Below are 19,529 nucleotides of genomic sequence, written 5' to 3' on the forward strand. Positions count from 1 at the left end.
CCCCCCCCCCCCCCCCCCTCCTCCACAACAAGGTGCTTACCGGTGGCGGCCGCGTGCGTACAGGAAACGGGTGGGTGGGTTGGTTCTATTTTTTGTTGTTGTAATTTTTCGCGCGCGAGGAAATTAGGTTTTGGTTTTTCGATGAGGTTTCCCTGCGCCCGGCTGCTTCAAAGGCGGTTTGCGCAACCGACGGCCGAATGACGCAGGTAAGAGGTGACTTCGAGCCGCGGTGACCGTTTGTGCGTGGGTGGTTTAGCGGCGGTTTAGTCAGTCCTCGAAACCCCCTGTGGGTCGGAAATGGTGCAAATTTATAGGTGAAACATTTGGTGTGAGATCGTTTGGATCGTATAAATTCCATCACCATTTTCATGGCTTCTGCTTTTGCGAATCCACCTGGTGTTATTGATCCTGGCGTTAGTTTTAATGCGCAGTTCAAGCCGGCTAGCGTCTTAGGTCTTAGGCGACAGGCGGTCAGGTTTTAAGGAACCTTTCGAAATATTTCCTCATAAAAATCCATCTACCTTCACAGAATGACCAGAAACATGTTCCAGTTAAGGATAGGTGTAACAATCCTTTTTACATTCGAGCTTAAACTTACAATTCTTCCAAAGACAACCTATTGTTTCTGTATCCTTTCTTTATGCTAATGAGCGAGCGCCCAGCTTGATGATACCAAATGCGGCTTCCCAACCGGTCGGTTGTCAAATCTCGGAATCTCTGACGATAATGGTTCGTGCCGCTCATCGTGTTCATCGTGGTCACTTTGGCTACGCAAACATGCGTCAATACTTTGCGCAGCAAACCATGCCCATGCTGTGAAAAGTTAATGCTTCGATTTGCATACCCTTGCGTGTGTTCCGGTGTTCGTCATGAATACGGAATACGATGATTTTTGTGGTGCGGTACGAACCGGATTTAAATGCCATTTGTACGATGAATTCTACATTGCCCCACATTGCCGCCGTCGGCGTGTGGAAGCTCCTGTTTTTGTGGCTTCCGCCCTGCTTGGCTGATCCGCCGAACAGTTTTGGGCGAGGGTTGCTCTTTGTCTAAAGCAAACCCCCCTAATGCGGATCTGCGTTTCGTTGTCCAGATTCGTCGACTGCAGCCCTGGGCTGGCGTTTCTAGCACACTGCTTCAAGAACTTCAAACTATCGAACATCCAAACGTGACCACTGCCAGGCGAGTGGGCAAGACTGGCAGGGTCCAATAAAAGGTCACCCTCCTTGACTCGTGGCCAGAATCGGCGGTAAATCGACTGATAACCCTCAGTACTGTGGCGTTGAGCCGAACCGTGGCGTTCACGAATGGCTTCCTGGGTACCGGATCGGACGAAAATCGATTTCCAGGACACCGAGTCGGACACATGCCCTCGGTACGGTTGCTGTGGGTGTGGGTATGTGCATTGTTTCTTCGCCTGTCATCGGCGTGAAGCGATGGCGCATGTTATGCCCCGTGCCGAATGTTTGATTCGCCATTTTATGGAATGGATGCTTTCCGATTTCTTTGGCAGAATTGCAACCCGTTTGCAAAAAAGGAATACCCCCGAATTCCAATGTTTGATCTACACGAGGACAAATGAAACAATGGCCCACTTGTCACACGTCACTTGCGCTGTCTTTGCGTTTCGATCGACCAAAGGCCGAGGAAGTTTTCCAATCTACTGCCGCGACAGGATTCATCGCCGGAAAACAACACGATAACAATGTTTTGTTACGGAACCATCAGTGCTCCTATCGACATAACGACGGTTGGGCTGAACACGACCAAGAAAAAGAGTCGCCATATCATAAATCAAGCTTCCGCGTCGAGTGCAGACACTGCAGTTTTCCTTCCGGCTGCGCAAAATGGTTGTTTTGAATTGGCGGCTCAGAAAGCTGAGCCGGCAGCCGTTTGCCGAGTTCACAGGATCAAAAACAAAAACATTTCACTTTCACTCCTCCTCGGGTCCAGCCCAAAGGCTCGGCCGGGTTTTTGTTTTGATCTCCGGTGGAGCCGCCTGGTGCGTTGTAATATCGGCCGCCAGGCTTCAAGGGGGCCCCAAGACTTTGGCCACAAAAAAATCATAAAACAAGATGGTCTGGTGGCCAGACAGACAGACAGCGGGAGTCATATTCCTTGCTCAGCTCAGGAAAAATGTGCGTCAAAAGGGGGGGGAAAGATAGTGGACCGCCCGGTCCCCCCCCCCGGAGTCCAGAGTCTGGCGTGAATCGAGACTGGCTGGCGCCGAGATTTTGCTTTTCAATTTCCAACCCACCATCAGCTTCCTTTCGGATGCACTCCGGCCAGCGGAAAAAGGTTCATCAACGGCGCAACCACCGCCGTCGAGTGCGACTTTGGGGAAACGGTTATTGTTTGCTTTATTGATTTCTCGCTGCCATTGTGTCGATTGACTTGTGCGCTGCGCTTTTCCGGTGGTGGTTGTGGTTTTTGTGTGGTCCTCGGTGCGCGCGCTGCAGCATTGGAGTTGCATTGGCGATGAAAGCCGCATCTCCGTCGCCGGATGGGGTCGTTTGGCAGAAGAACAGAAACCGGGGGAAAGAAACCATTCAATGCCCTCCGTTGGTGGCAGTGTGTGCGTCGTAGCCCCGGGACACAGTGATATCGATCGGGACCGGGCAGTTTTTTCGGAGAGCGCATTTTGGGAGCCAACCATGCGGTGCCCCATGTCTGGATGGCTCCTGGTTGGCACCGGAGTTGTTAATATTCATAATGTACTACATGCGGGAATGGTGGTGCACTTTTGCTAATCGTGAATTTATTTTTAAATAAATGATAAACTCGGAATAAATCAAATATTCAGAATCGAATCGAAATTGAGCAAAAGAAACGTACCGAACCTGAACGAGCAGTGACACTCACTCAGGACATCAGGGGTTTCGATCGCTGAACTTGCTACAGTACACTTCATCCAGTCAGACGATTTTGAGAGAATCCTTTAGAAAAAAAACGAAGCAAAAATGATAAAACTGTGAACATCACGCTCGCTGTTCTGTTCCGCCCCCGGTTGAGAGATCTCGTGGCCAAAGTTTCTTCACCAAAGCTAAGATGATGATTGATGATGTCAGTAACACAACCGAGAATCGTTGCCATTGTGTCGCCCATTATTACGTCACCAGTTACGGTGCTGCTGCGACGGTTATAACAACGTGTAGTACCACTTTACGGGCCGGGTCTCTCTTCCGCTGCCGTCGCCGGCCGACACCATGTGATGAATGTCTAGAGTTATTTTCTATCGTCTAATTATGAACCGTACCGTAAGTGTGAAGTGTGCCCGATGCCGGTTGTTGGTACTGGCTCGTGCTGCAGCGACTGTTGCTGCATAGTCGGGGAAACGAGTGCTTCCTTATCTAGGCCATTTAATGTTGGGCTGCCTAGGGTTGTTGGGAATCCTACGGTGCGCCCAGTCGCCTGAGCTGCCGGATCATTGGAATAACATTTCCTCGGTTCCTCGGTTTGTGCTCAGGGAAACTCATTTCCTGCTTCCAACGAGTCCTCAACGAGTCTCGGGTGCATTGCACGATGAATATTTGATCGCAAAGGCTGTCCGGTATTACACAACCAATTTCTGTGGTGCGTTGTCAGCCAGCCCCGGGGTTGTGATGCTTGTGCGGTGCGTGCCAGAAAGCGTGTCAGAAAAATGTCATGCCAGACCCCGGTCTGTCCTCAAACGGAACAGGGAGTTGCTTCATGAAACATTTAAAAGTCTATTCCTTTTGATTGTTTTTGCTTTTTAAACATTTAACAGAACGAGAAAAGGAAGTGGCATCGTATCGGCTTCCATGGCTTGGCGTAGTTCTCGCTGCAAAAGAACTCAAGGGAACCACAAACGAGCCTAAAGTCAACCTGAGACAGGCGGATCGAAACATCGAGAACTATATGGCCCGCAATCTAGGACTATGTAAGGACCGCACTGAACATTGATTGCATAATCCGTGTTCCAGCATGTCTCAGCACTAGCTGAGCTTGGCCCGCACACGAACGAACGGGGCACCGAAACCTTTTAACGTCGATCCTTAACGGTGAAACGTACGGTAATTGAATCGATCTGCCTAATGATAGCTATTCTTAGTACCTCGCTGTGGTGAAACGATAGTAAATCATCGCCAGCCACAGCAGTACCCGTGGTCGTTACAAGCACGCTGAAGGGATTGCCCTTGTGGTGGAGGCGTTCTTCGTTGGTAGTCTTCTGAAGACGCTGCCCGGCCCGACCGCTGTCAGTCAAACTTTAAATTAGGAGCCACCGGAGCCCTGGGTTTCGCCTGGAAAACGGGCGCGGTAGGATGGATGAAATTAAAAGCGACTGATTGGGTACCGGGTTTAATTGAGGAGGATTTTACTTAACCTCCGAGGCCAAGTGGGCACTGTGGTGAACGTGGCGCACCGGGGAGCAAAGTCGTTATTTCTGAAGGAACCACTGAAAGAAAACGTTCAATTATGGTACCATTTCGTTGCTAGAGGATGCTCGGACGTTTTGAGAGTCTTAAATGGCCTTCATAAATACATGCCGGATGTGCGTGTTTAACGGACACGTTTTTCACAATATCCCACACGGCTGCTCCACTTTCGCTACAAAAATTCGAAACATCCCATCAAACTATCTGACAACATCCGGCCCGCCATTGGAGGACTGGAATCGAGGGCACCATTTTGTCACGTTCTGGTGTTCCATTTTCCTGGCGCGTTGGTTTGCAACAAAAGAACGACGATCCGCGCAAACAATGGTTCCCGATCGGGATGCCTCAGTGTGCTCGGTTATCGTACTGGCGAATGCCCTGGCGGACCGGCACCAAACTTTTGTGTAGCTCAACTGCCAATGGATGTCCTTGGGTGAGAGTTTTTGTTGTCCTCGGAACGCTAGCAGCACCTGTGCTGGTTGTGGCTGCTTCTGCGAGTGCAATCCGGGGCGGCATCGCCGTGTTTTTAATTTCAGGCTTTTTGCCAGTGTGAAGTGGCGCTCCTGAAGAACGTGTGCACTTGATGCGCCATGCATCACCTCCTTCCGAGAGGCGTGCTCGAGTGTGATGGCTTTGTTCTTGGGTTGCTGGGCCACGATGTGCCTAGGCTCCTGTGCAGAATTCCTGGCTGGAGCGCTGGAAGCTTTCATCCGAAGAAGGGTGTGTGCGATAAGACAAAGGTAAACATCGTGCCAACCGCCGTACAAGGTTTCTGAAGAGGTCGTCGCCAGCTCTAACCACCGTAACTGGCTGGTTTACGCACGTAAGGTTGGCATCTTCGTGAAGCTTCGGGCGGGTGGTACGATTCCCGTGGGTCAGTGGATGTGGTTTGTAGTTTGACTTGTCCTTCTCCTGTGCAACGGAACGAGGCGCTCGACGAGACGGCGTTTACTAGCCTCGAAAGTCGCTGCGGGGCCCTAGCCGGGCATGGTAAACAGAAACTGGCTTCCCTCGGTTACCGGTGAACACGGTTGCGACCGCACTTCCGTCCGTTAATGGAACCACGGGGCATCGTGACGTTCATTTGTTCTCGTAGACCTGGCAAACCGCAGCCACAAATGCGCCACCGGCAACCGGAGATGAGATTATGTGTGGCTTTCATAAATAACAAATGCGACAACGGTCACCGTGGCCAGGAAATTAATAAAAACCGCTACCGGAAAGCTATTGGAATAGTGTCAAAAGGTAAAAAAAACCGTTTTATTTATATCGTTTGAAAAGGTGCCGTCGTTATCGTTGTCTAAATTCGGTTACATTTGCGATAAATACACGCTGAGATTGCACACGAAAAACTGGCATAAAATGTACTAACATCGACAATGCGCAAAGATGAAAAAAGGTTTAACGGAGCCCCCCCAAAAATCCCTAGTTCGTGTGCGCGAACTTCTCCAGCTCTTTATGGCGGATGCGTTCCTGCTCGTAAAAGTCTCGCTTCTCGCTCGGCGTCAGATGGAATGCCTTACGTATGATTTTGTTCTCGATGCAGTACTTGGTCGGATTGTAGGCTGGCGCTGCCATATCGTCCCAGTTTTCCTCGTCGGGGCACAGCGGAGTGGGTGATGGGGCTTTCGCTCGCTGCACCGATTGCCCGGAGTTTCCGGAGGGCTCCACCACGTACCGGAACGTTTCTACGAGCGACCTGTCCCTGCACAGACGCAGATGCGCCATGTACTCCGCCGCCTCAAGGTAGTGCGTAGAATTGAACGGACACAGCAGCATTTTCACCTTCGGGTACTGCTTTTTGCATTTGATCAGGTGCCGTTGCATCCGCTCCTCCGTGATCTGGTGTGCCCGATTGTACGGGCACTCCAGGACGCGACCAAAGTTGGGAATCGTCGACATTTTAGCGCGAACTCCCCGGAGGATGGTTGAAACACTTTATCGATCCTTTTGTGCGGTTGACCGAGGGGTGCTCACTACTTCGTTCGTGTTGAAGAGTTTCGTGTTCTAAGACGCAGTAACGTTGTTCGCAGGGACTGTTTTGTTAACTTTCGAAGCTTCTTACGTGCACTCGCTGAGCAAACCACTCGAGAAATGAATTTTTCGTCGGAATTTTCTTCACTGTAAACAGCGCAGCGAACTGTCAAACGAGAGCATGCGCAGTAGCGCCCCTGGCGGCAATACGGCCAACACTCTTGTTGATGGTCAAAGCCAAGGGTGCACTCTACTGTGAGGTGCGACTTGACAGCACATTTTAATTTGTTTTGTGTAAGAACGAGTGAGTTTTAATCAGTTTCTTCAGTAGGGCCTCAATGTGTGTTCTTTAAATTAAAAAGTGCTGTAGGTGAGAATCATACAAGGGTTTCTGAACTTTTTTACTAGGTAGCACCACAAAGGTAACATTTTTTCAATCTTCATTCGAAACACTATTTTGCTTGAACAATGCGCCTTTAGGCCGTGTAATGTAGTCCGAAATAATTGATTGTGTGTCGTGCTTTGAGTTCGGTAGCACTTTACCACCAATTAGCTCTCCTGGCACAGTAAGTACATGCCAGTGCCCAGAAGGTAAGCATAAAAACGTAACTACACGTACAGAGTTGCAGCGCCATTCGCAGTCTAAGTCTTTGGCACGAGGCACCGTGGAAGGTCGTTTGCTGGATTTTTGCCTTCCAACAACGTTCGAGCCAGAGACGGTAAAAGGACACGTTTTTGTTGCCATCGTCCTTGCCATTCATCTTCCAGCCAGGCAGGCAGCAGGTGCAACGAGAAAAACGAATCGTTTTAAGCGCCTCTATGCGGTGAAACGATGCTACAGGAAACGACCGGAAACGACCAGACGACGGCCGGAGTTTGTGTTGCAATTTTTATGAAACAGTTCCCGAAGGAAGCGCCAAACGACTGTTCGTTTTAAATGTGTTTTTCATACACATTCCCCACCCAGTTTTGGACCATTCCGCCGTGCTTCGGGGACACAGTGACGAACAAAGTTCGAGTGCCAAGCGTTTGGTTGAAGTGGGCCTACAATACTGCCCACTGGCCCAGTATTAGAATGGAAATTAGAAAACACACGCCACTCCAGAAATGTCTTTTGAATTCTGCGGCCCCATTCTACTGCCGCCAGTGTCCTTGACAGCTCTTAAAGCCAACGGACCGGGTAGCGACGCCAGCCTTGAGAATCAATAGACTGCGCTCCGTAGGACCTAGGTGAGGCCGCTGGTGCCGCTTAACATGTGTTTGCAGATGGGCGCATAGAGAGAACCTTTCCCCATCAATATTCCTTATCTGATTGCCTAAACGTTGCCTTGTCGTCGGTCCCCCGTGAGGCTGAGGATGATTTGAATTCTTCGATGTAATTGCTTCCTGTGATTCGCGTGTTGCAAACCCATGTCACCCGGTTTGGAGCAATTTGGCACGCAGATCAAAAACGCTCCCCACAACCGAGCTGCTCCGGGCTTTCCTTTCCCACCCGACCTTGTCCGGTGCGGTTCACGGTCAGTACAAGCGAACTAATAAATAAATCGTACGTAACGAATGGGGGGGCTCTGCACGGTCACTGTTCGGTTTACTTTTTGCGTGTCACTCGAAGCACCGAAGGAAAGATAATTGACCATGAAAAACCATCAGCCCGAAAGCTGTGCCGGTTTACGTGATTCTGCGGTTTTCGCTAACGATAGTTACCGCAGCGACCTACCATCCGATTTTCCCCAATCCGTGGCAGAAAAAACTTGTGCCTGACGCGTGGGAAGGATAGTAAAGTTCAATAAATCACACCGCAGCCCAGCCATTTTGGATGCTTAAATTGAGGACCAAATTATTGTGGGAAAAGTTGGCAAAAGAAATGCGATGAACCATGCTGCTGCTTCCGAGTGCAAGGATTGGCGGCCCCAAATATCGTTCAATCATCGTTTCAAAGTATGATAATTTCCACATCACAATCGCTGAACTAACCGATTGTTTCGTCTTGCAGACCCAGCAACGGCCAATACCGAGTCCTGTGGTAACAAACAGCCAAAGTTGAACAACGCTTCACCAACGCCGCTGCTGGGGAATGCTCTGTGGGTGATGAATTGGTTTGGAAGCTACATTCGTTGCCTCGGCGGTGGTCGGACGCTTGGCAACATAATTTGGCACCTGGTTCGCTTACCACTGCTCGGGCGAAACCCGGCCCCGGGTGGTTTCCAAGCCAACGCATTCCACTCCGTCGCTGGAGTTATTTTGGCGCTCCGGTGTTCGGTTGTTATTCCCAGCGTGCCTGCCAGCCAGCTCGTGCCGCCTGGCAGCATGTCCGCGAAATAAATCCGACGTGCGCGCGAGCGTGAAAATCCGAAGCTCAGCGAGCTCCGCTTCCGCTGGAAATGATTCCAAATCTCCGATTTTTCTCCCCGATCGAATCCATCATAGCTCCGGCCCGGGAGCGCTCCGGACCACGATTGAAAAGAAAGGAACGCAACGTGAAGATTGATTCAACATTTGCCGCCGGTGCGGCTGTGGGCGTTCGTGGAAAAGTTACGAACGGCGCCTGGCGTGGTGAGTGAAAAGCGCAATCGAATTAATAATGTGCGAACCTTGCGAACGCTAATTAGCTGCTGCAGTGCGCTAATGAATTTATCGGGAAGCTGCGGTAGAACCGCAGCGTCGGCCTGTCGAGTTCGTTATGCTGCTTGGTTGGAGTACATACAATTTTCAATTGGATTTAATTGTAGGTTTGAAAACTCAACGAAATGAGCATAGAAGCTTACATTAAAACCCCTTCCCGACCGAACAGGATTCCGTACGGTTCCTCACGCGCCTAGCGAGCTGACGAAACAGCTGATCGACGCGCAAAACACTTTGCCCAACAAACGCACCGTGCCTTGTCTTATAAATAACCATCCGCCAACTAGGAGGGCAACAAAAACCCGAGAGAAAACAGCAGCGCAAGGAGCTACCTCTACGCCCGAGAAGGGTCTTAGATACACGCCACGTTCGCCACCACGTCGGACGGAATGCGAGGAATTTCCTCACTCACTGCGTTGGGGTGTGCTTCGGCGTGAAAAGCAGGAAGTGATAGCCCCCGAACGGTTAGATAATAAAATCCTTCACCACGCTCCTTCTGTACGCTCCGACGGAAGCGCGAGCGTGCGCGCGCGCACGGCACGGCACGGTTGTAGTGTGTGTTTAATTTTATGTGAATTTACTTCTCACTTTACACAGACCCAGCGTGGGGCAAATGACCCATATCACGGGGCCCGACAAGCATCTGGGGCCGATAAACAACGGCAACGGCAAACATTGGCGGTTGCGGTGAGGCCGAACGAGGAAGTTTTAGTGAACTCTGCCCGTGCTCCATGTGCTCTCCTGCGCCTCTCAAGTCCCGGGCGACCTTGACGGTCGACAACCGTTCGACAGGACAGGTGGATCGTTAATCGGCCCAGTACCTTTTGCTTTTTGTTTATTCACAACCCGCGTTGTGTGCGCCATTCGGTGTGTCGGTGGCGCTCGATGGCGTTTATGATGTTTGGTTTGGTGGTGCGTCCACTCAGATGGGATATTGTGGGAAAGAAAGAGACAGTAGATGAGTGGCCACAATCTTGGTTTGTTGTTTCTTGTGCGACAGAGCGCCGGCGTTGTTTTTCGCTGCCGTTTGCTGTTCCCAACTTAATTGCTTTTCTCTGCAGCCGAAAGTCCGGACGGGTTGGTACGGTGAACCAGCTGGAGGGTTGTCGTGGAACCGGGCACTGAACAGAGCAGAGGAATACGGCAGAATAGAACTGGGCGAGTCGTGAACCAAATTTACCGGTAACAGACGATAAGAGAGAAGGCCCGTCATATTGTGCGAAACATTATGTTCAAATTTAAATTAGGTTTGATCTGTATCAATAGGTGGCCACAGCTAAGGATGGCAAATGTCAGCGTACAGGGCATCGCATTCTGTTTCATGTGTTTGTTAAATGTTTTCAAATACAACAGGAGAACATCACTCTAAGAGGATCGCTTTTGGAACACATTGGATGAATTTTACATAATCTAAGGCAACAAGGGCCACGTGTGCCAAAGCTTCTTCTTTTAAAGATTTATGCTTTCAAAGCGACTCATAGAAACCGTGCATCGAGAACCATTTAAAAATCCCATCCTTTTCACAAGTCGTCCCATCCACTGACGCTACAAAAATGAACGAATGTTCAAATGCAGAAACAAACACCGTAAAGTGTGCCTTCAAACCAGGTCGGTCTGAATGGTCTGTCGGTGGTCGGCAAATTATTCATGCTTTTTATATACACACCGAACGGAACCTCTTTGCCATGCAAATGCCCGATGACAGCAGCATAATGCTTGGACTTAATGGAAGCAAATTCCCCGGCCCGACCCAAGTGCCGCGTCCGGCCATGGCGAAACGCGGCCGGTTGGGGTTGGAAAAATCCTTTTTCCTCGCGCAGGGATGATGCAGTTTCCGCCAGCAGCTTGCCGCCAGAATGTTGCGGACAATTTTTCCGGCAAAATTAATTCCGGTTGCGGCTGCTCCGATCTTGCCGGTGGCTTCCTGAAAGGGACGAACCCATTGATTGGAGGTAATGCTGCGGTACAGCCCTGGCCCCCTGCGCCATCCAGGTTGGGTGTTGTTGTTGTAGTGGAAGAATTAACAAGGCACAGCCGCCCAGCATTAATAATTGTGGGGGACATTAGCGTGAAGGGCCATTAGCAATACTGCGGCGCGTTTCGGTAAAATGCTAATTTGTTTGGGAGAGTTCATAAAACTCGCATTTGTCGAGATACGGCAACATTTTCCCCATATTTTAACGATTAATCATTTTTCCCCAAAACGCCCGGTTTAATTGTTTCGTGACCGTTTCGGGCACTGGAGAGATTTCAATTTGTAAAGGGATGTACCAAGATAGACCCGGGAGGCCCGAGGCGCAATGAAGACGGGCTAATCTACCCCAATGGGGCCCAAGTCACGAGCACACGCCCGTCCCGTCCGTTCGTCCGTTTAAGGGCTTATGATCTTCGTATTCAATTAGTACCCCAATCCGCTAATCTCTTGGCACCGGTCTGCCGGTGCCGGGGGCACGGACTTCATTTCGCAACCGTGTGCCCATTGTGGGTCCCATTTTGCACCAGCAAACCAGCCGTCAGCCACAGCAGCAACCGTCTAATGAAGCGTTCTTCTTTGACCGTCCTTTGCAGTCACTGTTCGAGCTGGAGCTGGCAGGATGTAATGAGATTACCGAGGCCGGCCTGTGGGCCTGCCTGACCCCACGGATAGTGTCGCTGTCGCTGGCGGACTGTATCAACGTGGCCGACGAGGCAGTCGGGGCCGTAGCACAACTGTTGCCTTCACTTTATGAATTTTCGCTGCAGGTAGGTAGCCACCACCAAGGCTTCAGTGCCCTTCCACCGTAATTCATGGGCACTTGCCTTTCTCCGCGCTGCGCAGGCCTACCACGTGACGGACGCAGCGTTAGGTTACTTCTCGCCCAAGCAGAGCCACAGTCTGAGCATTCTCCGGTTGCAGTCCTGCTGGGAGCTCACGAACCACGGTGTCGTCAACATTGGTGAGTATCGATCGCCCGAAACCGGAGCCGAGGACATGGAACCGTGTGGAAGACAACCGAATGGCTAGGGGAGGATAGTAGTTAGGAGCCAAAAAGCAGGTCACCACCGAACATTCCCCCGTCCAGAGACCAGGGCCACGGGTCTGGCGGGTCGGGTGACTTTTCGATAAGAAAGTGAACCGTTTTTCTTGCCGTGCGTTACTCGTTAGAAGATTGGCTGATCAGGCAGGATTTCCAGATTCGGCTCCACTCCACTTCGAGTCGTGCCGTATGGTCGCATTCACTTTCGTTAATTATTTTCCGTCAGCAAATCGGCTCCTTCAAGACGCCGAGGCACTAAAGGTCCTGCGAGCCCGAACGCACATCTGGCACGAGGAGGAGTCCCAAATGCAATTACTTTCGTATAACTTTTTGATGTGGCCCAAAGTGTGATAAATGAAGCTCCTGGTAACGATCTGCCCGAAGCTGCCGAAAGACGACATCGACACGGGGCACTCTAGAGGGTGGCAGTATTTCCCAAGCAACGTCCATTGGTTCGATTTCGTTCGATTGAAATTCGCCACTTGAAAAGGAAGCCAGAGCTTTCCAGTGAACTAATGATTCTACGGTCAGGCAAACTCATAAAACGAAGATTTATTACATTTCTTAAAGCGTAGCCGGTGTCGGTTTCGGAGACTTTGAACCCGGCGAACCAGCACCGTCCTATCTGCTGGTCCATTACGTGCCTCGGTAAACCCACACACCGCGTGCCTGCTAGAGGACAGATATTGACATTATGATTGAGCGCTCCGGCACGCTTTACTTTATGTATTTATGTATTCCACGATGGACCACGCGGCGATGGGCGCTGGTAATGTGTTTTATGAGTGAGATGTTGTTAAAATTTAGGGTCCCCCCGATGCGCGTGGGATTTGGGTCAACCTTTCTTTTCGGCACTCCAATCCAACTCCACAAATGAAGTGGCGCTTTAGTGGCGAGGGTTACGGCGACCGTCACAACCTCCGTTCTGCTTCTCGCCCCGGGCGCTCTTATCACTGGACACGCTTACGACCCCACGACGTTTACGGGAACTCTAATCTATTTTTCCACCTCTTTCCAGTGCACTCGCTGCCCCACCTCACGGTGCTGTCCCTGTCCGGGTGCAGCAAGGTGACGGACGATGGTGTGGAGCTGATTGCGGAGAACCTGCAGAAACTGCGCGCCCTCGATCTGTCCTGGTGCCCGCGCATCACGGACGCCGCCCTCGAGTACATTGCCTGTGATCTGAACCAGCTGGAGGAGCTGACACTCGATCGGTAAGTTCCGATTTTCCCACCAGCCACCAGGCGTCTCCATCGTGCCATGCTGATGGAGGCGCCTGGTGGTGGCTTCCAACGAACCGCTTTAAATCAACCGAACGCAGAATGACCACCGTACTCGGAAACGACGATAACAAAAGTGTCCCTGGCGTCCTAAATGACGCAATAAAACCCGCCCCTCCGCTGGCGTCTCCGGCGGTTCGGTGACAGCCCACCCTCTGTTTGATGTTTGATTTGGGGGCGTCGGATTCTTTGGGGCGAAAGTTAAATTCCACGAACTCCACAAAAAGGTCATTAGGCACCCGGCGGCCGTTGTGAGAAACTTGTTTCTCATGGTGCCAAATTTAGATCAATCTGTGATGGAGCATACTTTTTGCCGCGTGATAAGACGATCTTCAGTACATCTGATTTACGTTCGCTTTGGCCCAAAGTTGGTGAGAGAAATCCGACTCGAATCGGTATGGCGTAAGAATGTAAACCTCTTACAAGGTCTGTAAGCTGTTTGTATTTCCGCGAAACCGTTCAAACCGCGGCAGATGATACACGGGAGCCAACATTATTTAGTAACGGTACACCGTGCCTTTAATGGAATGGAAATGACTTTAATCGGGACGGAACCTTTTTAATTAATACTTTAAAATCATGCATGCCTTCAACCAGCACGAGACGGAGGACTGCATCCCGTGATGCCACATATTTGTGTCACTTCAATGGCCACAGACTATCGTGTGCGAGGCAGTAGATGAAAGTGCAATTAGTGCGCTACACGCTCCCCGGGCCGATGCTCCCCGATGTGCAGTAAAATGGCGGAAAAATGGACGGAAGAAAAAACAAAGCGGAAACCTATTACCGCCAGTCATCCCTCAATATCCCGTTTCACGCCGTTCCGTTCCGTTCCGTTAGGAACCGTTTACTCGCGTTTGATTGATTGATGGATCGAGTTTCATCGGAACGTGCCGTCGATGCATCGGCCGCACGGAAGGGTCTCCGGTCGCTCGCTAATGTGCCGTGCGCGGAGGGTTATTGCCATCCTTCCAGCGTCGATACCAATCAGATGGTCGATGCAAAAAAGTGTCAGCCAAGTCCTGCTCCTGCACGGCACTTACTGGACACTCAATTTAAGACCCACCACACAGAGGTAGTAATCAATTTTGATTTTAATTTGCATCATATTGTGACACCGGCACCGGTTCGAATCATTCGTTCAAAACTGACCAACTGGATGATAAAAAATCAATCATTTATGCATTCATTTCCACGTTATGAATAGCAAACCACGGTCCGCCATAAATAGCCGACCAAGAAAGGTATTTTAGGGTAATTGTTACTCAAGGCAGGGACACGACTTAGTGGATGGCAAAAATCCGAATAGGGCACCATCGGTGGCGTCCAACAAATCGTCCCCATCCGTCTTCATTCTTCGTGCGCCGGTGAAGACAGCGATTGTGAGCCGCTTCCACGCGCTACGTGGAATAATTAATTTAAATTAGAAACATAATCACTCTATCCGGAGCATTGTTTGTGTTTCTCGGAAGAGCAGCAGGACGCGCACTAAAGGTCGACCAGCACACCGCCACCGGCGGTGACGGTTTAATCTGGCCAACGTTCCGAGAACCTTGGATTGCTCCGTTTCTCTCCGAATTCGGCCGGGCGAGCCTTACGATTTTCGGTGCGGCCAAAGAGCAATCTTGTGGCAAAACTTTAATTAATCGAATCAAGTGAGCCTTCGAGCGTCAGTGACTGCTGGTGCGCGTGAATCACTGCCGGAACCACGCTAAAATCTCGGCGCAATTTTAGTCACGATTTACTGCCGAAGGAATGGTCGCGTAACCGGATAGAATCTCTGGGCGGTCTGAATCCCGGCTCTACCGCCAAAGAAGTTGCTGGGTTTTCCCGGCTTGCGGCCGTTTTCCGATTTCCTGTAGCTTGTTTTTCCGACCGCCAACGGTTATTCGGTCGGTTTCTATACGCTGACCCCCCTTGCTGTTGGTGCGTTATTTTTGGCTCTGAAGGGATTATGGTGGACCAACGGTAAGCCAGGTAGACACTACTTTTGGCCGGGTCCCGATAAGACCTAAGTGTGCCTAATGGTCTTCGCGTGGCGTCTTGCCATCTGGCGACCACCAAAGGCGGACGGTCCAAAGAGCCACAAGTCCAGCCAGCTTCCCTTTCCGGTGACACAATTGTGGAAGATTAGCGGATGTGGATTGACCATCCCATGCGATGGCAAAGTGGTTTGATCCGGGTTACGGCGGTTTGGGTTGACCGCTTACCTTTGCTCACTGAACTAGATTGTTTATCTACTCGGCAATGGACTCAAAGGCCCAATAGATTCACAGAGGTCGTTTAAGTGAAGTGTTGTTCTTTTTGCTATGGTAAATGTTTGCCCAACACATTTCTTATGTACAGTTGGAATATACTATAAAACGGTGCGAATTGTCACGAGACGATTGGACACTCTAACAGGGCTATTCGTCAGATGGCAGAAAACAATTTCAATACTAATACCGCCCGTGGTCCGTTTACTTCCAGCTGCGTTCACATTACCGACATCGGAGTCGGCTACATTTCGACGATGCTGTCACTGTCGGCCCTATTCCTGCGCTGGTGCACCCAGATCCGAGACTTTGGCCTGCAGCACCTGTGCTCGATGCGCAACCTGCAGGTCCTGTCGCTGGCCGGCTGCCCGCTCCTGACCTCGTCCGGTCTTTCCAGCCTCATCCAGCTACGACACCTGCAGGAACTGGAGCTGACCAACTGCCCGGGCGCGTCGCACGAGCTGTTCGACTATCTGCGGGAACACCTACCGCGCTGCCTGCTGATCGAATAAGACCGCATACCGCATTCCCGTTAGACCGCACAACGCAAACACGAAGACAACGGCCTGGCCAGGGGGCACACTTCACGGCCCACGGTCTTTACCGCCCTCCAAGAAGGGCCGTCCTTTTAATTAAGACTCCGCCAGAGCACAGGACTGCGGTCCTGTCCTATTTCGCTGAGCCGCTTACAAACTTTTCTGACGAATATTACAACGCCGCACCAGCCCGAGCTGCGCTCTCTCGATGTAGGATTAGACGCGCCCCATGCGAAAGGGACTTTCGTTTTCCAAACTTCTTTTCCTTCCAACGCAGGACGTATCGCAGGTTTTTTGATAAATATGTTTGCTTTTTTGACGCTTTATACGCTATACTCTTTGGATTTGGATTTGGAGAAGCTTTTGTTTTCGCCCCGACAGAGACCTTTCGAAGGACCCGAGCCAAGGGGGGTGTTTTTCTCGGTTTTCTCGATTCCACTGTGCACACTCTGTGACTCCAACGAAAAAAACAATCAACATTTTTTTTGTACGATCTTTAGCGAGTCACCGAGGAGGAGTTGGCTGCGGAGTTAGATCTCAAATTGTAATTAATTGGATGCACCCACAAAGACATTGGCGGGCGGGCGGGAGGAGCGCCGTTGGCCCAACGTGGATGGCATAAACTATGAACTGTTAATGGATTGTTTTTAACCGTAATGCTGATAGATGCATAAGATTGTTATGGAATAGGCGAACGCGGGAGAGCAAAATCCACATTGTGCAAACAAAAATGAAACACAATTTCAAAACGGTAGAGTAAAAAGTCAAGTACTAAAACGGCTGTGTAGATAAGCGAAATAGTGGGACGGGTGCGTTAAAATGGCCGGGCTTCTCTGCAACACTACCGCGCGAGATGCATTAGCCGATAAACGGAAAACCCAATATTGAACCTATATTACCAAGTGTTACTAGCGAATAGAGGATGCGAGTGTTTTGTGTGGGCAAACTTACGATGAGAAAGTGGTTAAACTTTGATGTTCGATGGAAGAAACCGTAGTGTAAGGTGGAAGCAAAAGTTGCTGAAATACAAAACTGATCACGGTTGGGCAGAGCAGAGCAGAATTGGCTGGAGCGGGCATACCACCGAGCTGTATGCGGATCGCACCTTTAGCGGGCTCTGCTCTGCAGCATTCCAACCGGAGGCCGTAGTTCGTTGAATCATTGGTACAATTTGATGCGTGATGGGGCGGGTGGCAATGCGACAGCCGGCTCGGGGCCCTGTTGGCCTGGTAGTATTTGGTGTAAATATATTTTTAAAAACCGGACCGAACAAGACTTAACGTTCCCTGCCGTTCCCCCAGCCCAGCCGTAGTAGGAAAAGTAGTCAATACAATTACAAAATGTCGAACGTGTTGAGTGTGTCGATGTGCGTGTGCGTGCGTGAGTGTGTGTGTGTTTGGAAAACAAGTAGAACTCTATATGATAATATTAAAAAAGTACATAAAAGTAACTTTACGAAGGCGGTAGCATTAAACCTGTAGCGTAGGAAGGAACTCAAAAATATGACGCAAAAGCCCAGACCGGCTCACATACCGACCGGTGGGTGTGCCCGGGCGGCGCAGAGATGTAGTCTCCTCCTTCCTACGTATAAGAACCTTTCGATTCCCCTTAAAATTAGCTCGTTCTTTTCCGATGATAATAAGTTGGACACTACTAACCAGGCACGCAAGCAGCAGCCAAACATGGCATAACTGAGGATAGGCCGAATAAGAAGTAACCTAATAATCAGCAGCTAGTAGCTTGCGGAGGGATGACAAAAGATGGACAAACTTTACGATAATACAGCAGCAGCAGCTTTAGTAAGAAGGTTTAACGGCAGACTTCACTTCACGGTGGTAAACAGTAACACGTGTGCGAATCGATTGACATCGTCCGCCCGGAAGCCCATGTTAAACTTCTCTCAGAAAGCGATCGCCCCGATGCGGTATGACTGATGGAGCCCCGGGCAGGATGCTGCTACTCGAGACAGAACAGGCCAGCCCTCGATTGAAACGATGAAGCTTAATGATTCCTTCCTTGCCCGCCGCCAACCGGTTCGGAGGGTCTGACTGAAGCAGGCGAGTGAAAGCCAGCGTTTCTGCGGACAACACGGGCCGGCTCTTGGTGGCAAAAGCACACAAACACTGAATTGATGCAAAACTAGAGGAAATATCCTTATCCACTACATAAGTGCACGCCGTAACGGTTCCACAATCGGTTCGGTCTTACAACCGGTAGAAGCAAACATTTTTATTGTCCAAGCAACCATTGGCTTAAGCGAAAACAAAATTAAATTACAGCACACTTTCCCAAGCTGCCCTGCTGTCCGAAGCTGGTCAGAAGCAAAAGTATCAAAACCATAAAGAGAAAACTTTAATAGAGACCGAAATGTATAAAGCCGAAAGCTGTACGAGAGCTACAAAACTCAATAAGAATCCCGTAAAAGAAACTGCCATCGTGCAACTTTTTCACACACCATCATCCGAATCTAGTTGGAACTGACATGAGAGGTGCCCGAACAGAAGGGTAAGTTTATTCATCTTCTGCCGACATTTCCTGACCCTCCGGCGGGTCTTGCTCTTCCTCGTCGCCATCAGCTTCTTCCTCGTCACCGTCGCCGTCCTGATTCTGCTGTGCCCACCACGACAGCAGCCCCAGTCCCGATTCGTTGATAGCCGCCACAATGCGGTACGGGGTTTTATTGCCCTCCTGCCCCACGGCACTGCTGCCAGTGCCCGCCGCCGAACTGGAACCGGCGGCGCCCGTAGGCACTTCCTGATCGGGCGGACCGATCGGTGAGCTCTCCTCAAACAGCTCGCCCGACACGCGAAACTTTATGCTCTCTCCAATGTCCATGTACAGATCGTGCGTGTTGCCATCCTCCAGCGGGTACTCCCAGACCCACGCCTGTTCCGTTTCTTCGTAGCGCGAAGGATGTTGCAGCGCCGATGGCGGTATCAAAATGTCGTCAAAGAATCCGAGCGTAACGTGCACACCTTCGCGACTGCAGCTTCGAATTTTGCCCGTTATCACGTCGCCCACCATCGGCCGGAACACGATGTAGCGAAAGTTAACCTCCGTGTGCGATGCACCATCACCGGGCAGTATGATCGAGTCTCCCAACTTCACGATGTCCTTGAGCGCGATACAGAGGCCAACGTTTAGCAGTACCTGTGGGAAGGGCGAGAACATAAGGTCAGTGCTTCCTGGGAACATTGCAGCTGCTTAACGAACCTTATTGGCCAGTTTTCTGTTGATCTGATCCTTGATTGCATCGGGAAGTTTTAAGCCGAACAGTTCCGGTGCTATCCGCACGTTGTCTTTAAGTTCTGCCAGGACAAACATTTCACCGCAATGATTAGCACCAAGTCTCCATTTGATGGAAGACTGTCGCTCTTCAATCTAATTGAATCTAAATCGTAAGTAGTAAATGGTCCTTTTTAAAAGGATCATACCGGCACACACGCTT

The 19,529-nt window shown here is 50.5% G+C and overlaps 3 protein-coding genes across 3 annotated transcripts in view; 1 reads left to right on the forward strand and 2 right to left on the reverse strand.

Moving 5' to 3' along the window:
• The window catches only part of LOC131212376 (F-box/LRR-repeat protein 16), a 25,498-nt gene extending 7,006 nt beyond the window's left edge, over positions 1 to 18,492 (forward strand). The window contains exons 2-5 of the mRNA XM_058206221.1: positions 11,562 to 11,735; positions 11,812 to 11,929; positions 13,029 to 13,224; positions 15,760 to 18,492. Of these exons, the coding sequence (XP_058062204.1) occupies positions 11,562 to 11,735; positions 11,812 to 11,929; positions 13,029 to 13,224; positions 15,760 to 16,057 (786 nt within the window). The 3' untranslated portion in view covers positions 16,058 to 18,492. The remainder of the gene's footprint in view (positions 1 to 11,561; positions 11,736 to 11,811; positions 11,930 to 13,028; positions 13,225 to 15,759) is intronic.
• Positions 5,631 to 6,507, reverse strand: LOC131212408 (gametocyte-specific factor 1 homolog). The gene has a single exon (XM_058206270.1). It carries the CDS (start codon positions 6,297 to 6,299, stop codon positions 5,823 to 5,825), a length of 477 nt encoding a protein of 158 aa, XP_058062253.1. The 5' UTR covers positions 6,300 to 6,507; the 3' UTR covers positions 5,631 to 5,822.
• On the reverse strand, positions 18,322 to 19,524 carry LOC131212400 (DNA-directed RNA polymerase III subunit RPC8). The gene is made up of 2 exons (XM_058206259.1): positions 19,295 to 19,524; positions 18,322 to 19,231 (listed from the first exon to the last, which is right to left on the reverse strand). The coding sequence occupies exons 1-2, from the start codon at positions 19,403 to 19,405 to the stop codon at positions 18,593 to 18,595; spliced, it is 750 nt and encodes a 249-aa protein (XP_058062242.1). The 5' UTR covers positions 19,406 to 19,524; the 3' UTR covers positions 18,322 to 18,592.
• Between the last annotated feature and the right edge of the window lie 5 nt (positions 19,525 to 19,529).

Source organism: Anopheles bellator, chromosome 1 (assembly GCF_943735745.2).
Source record: "Anopheles bellator chromosome 1, idAnoBellAS_SP24_06.2, whole genome shotgun sequence".
Lineage (NCBI taxonomy): Eukaryota > Metazoa > Arthropoda > Insecta > Diptera > Culicidae > Anopheles > Anopheles bellator.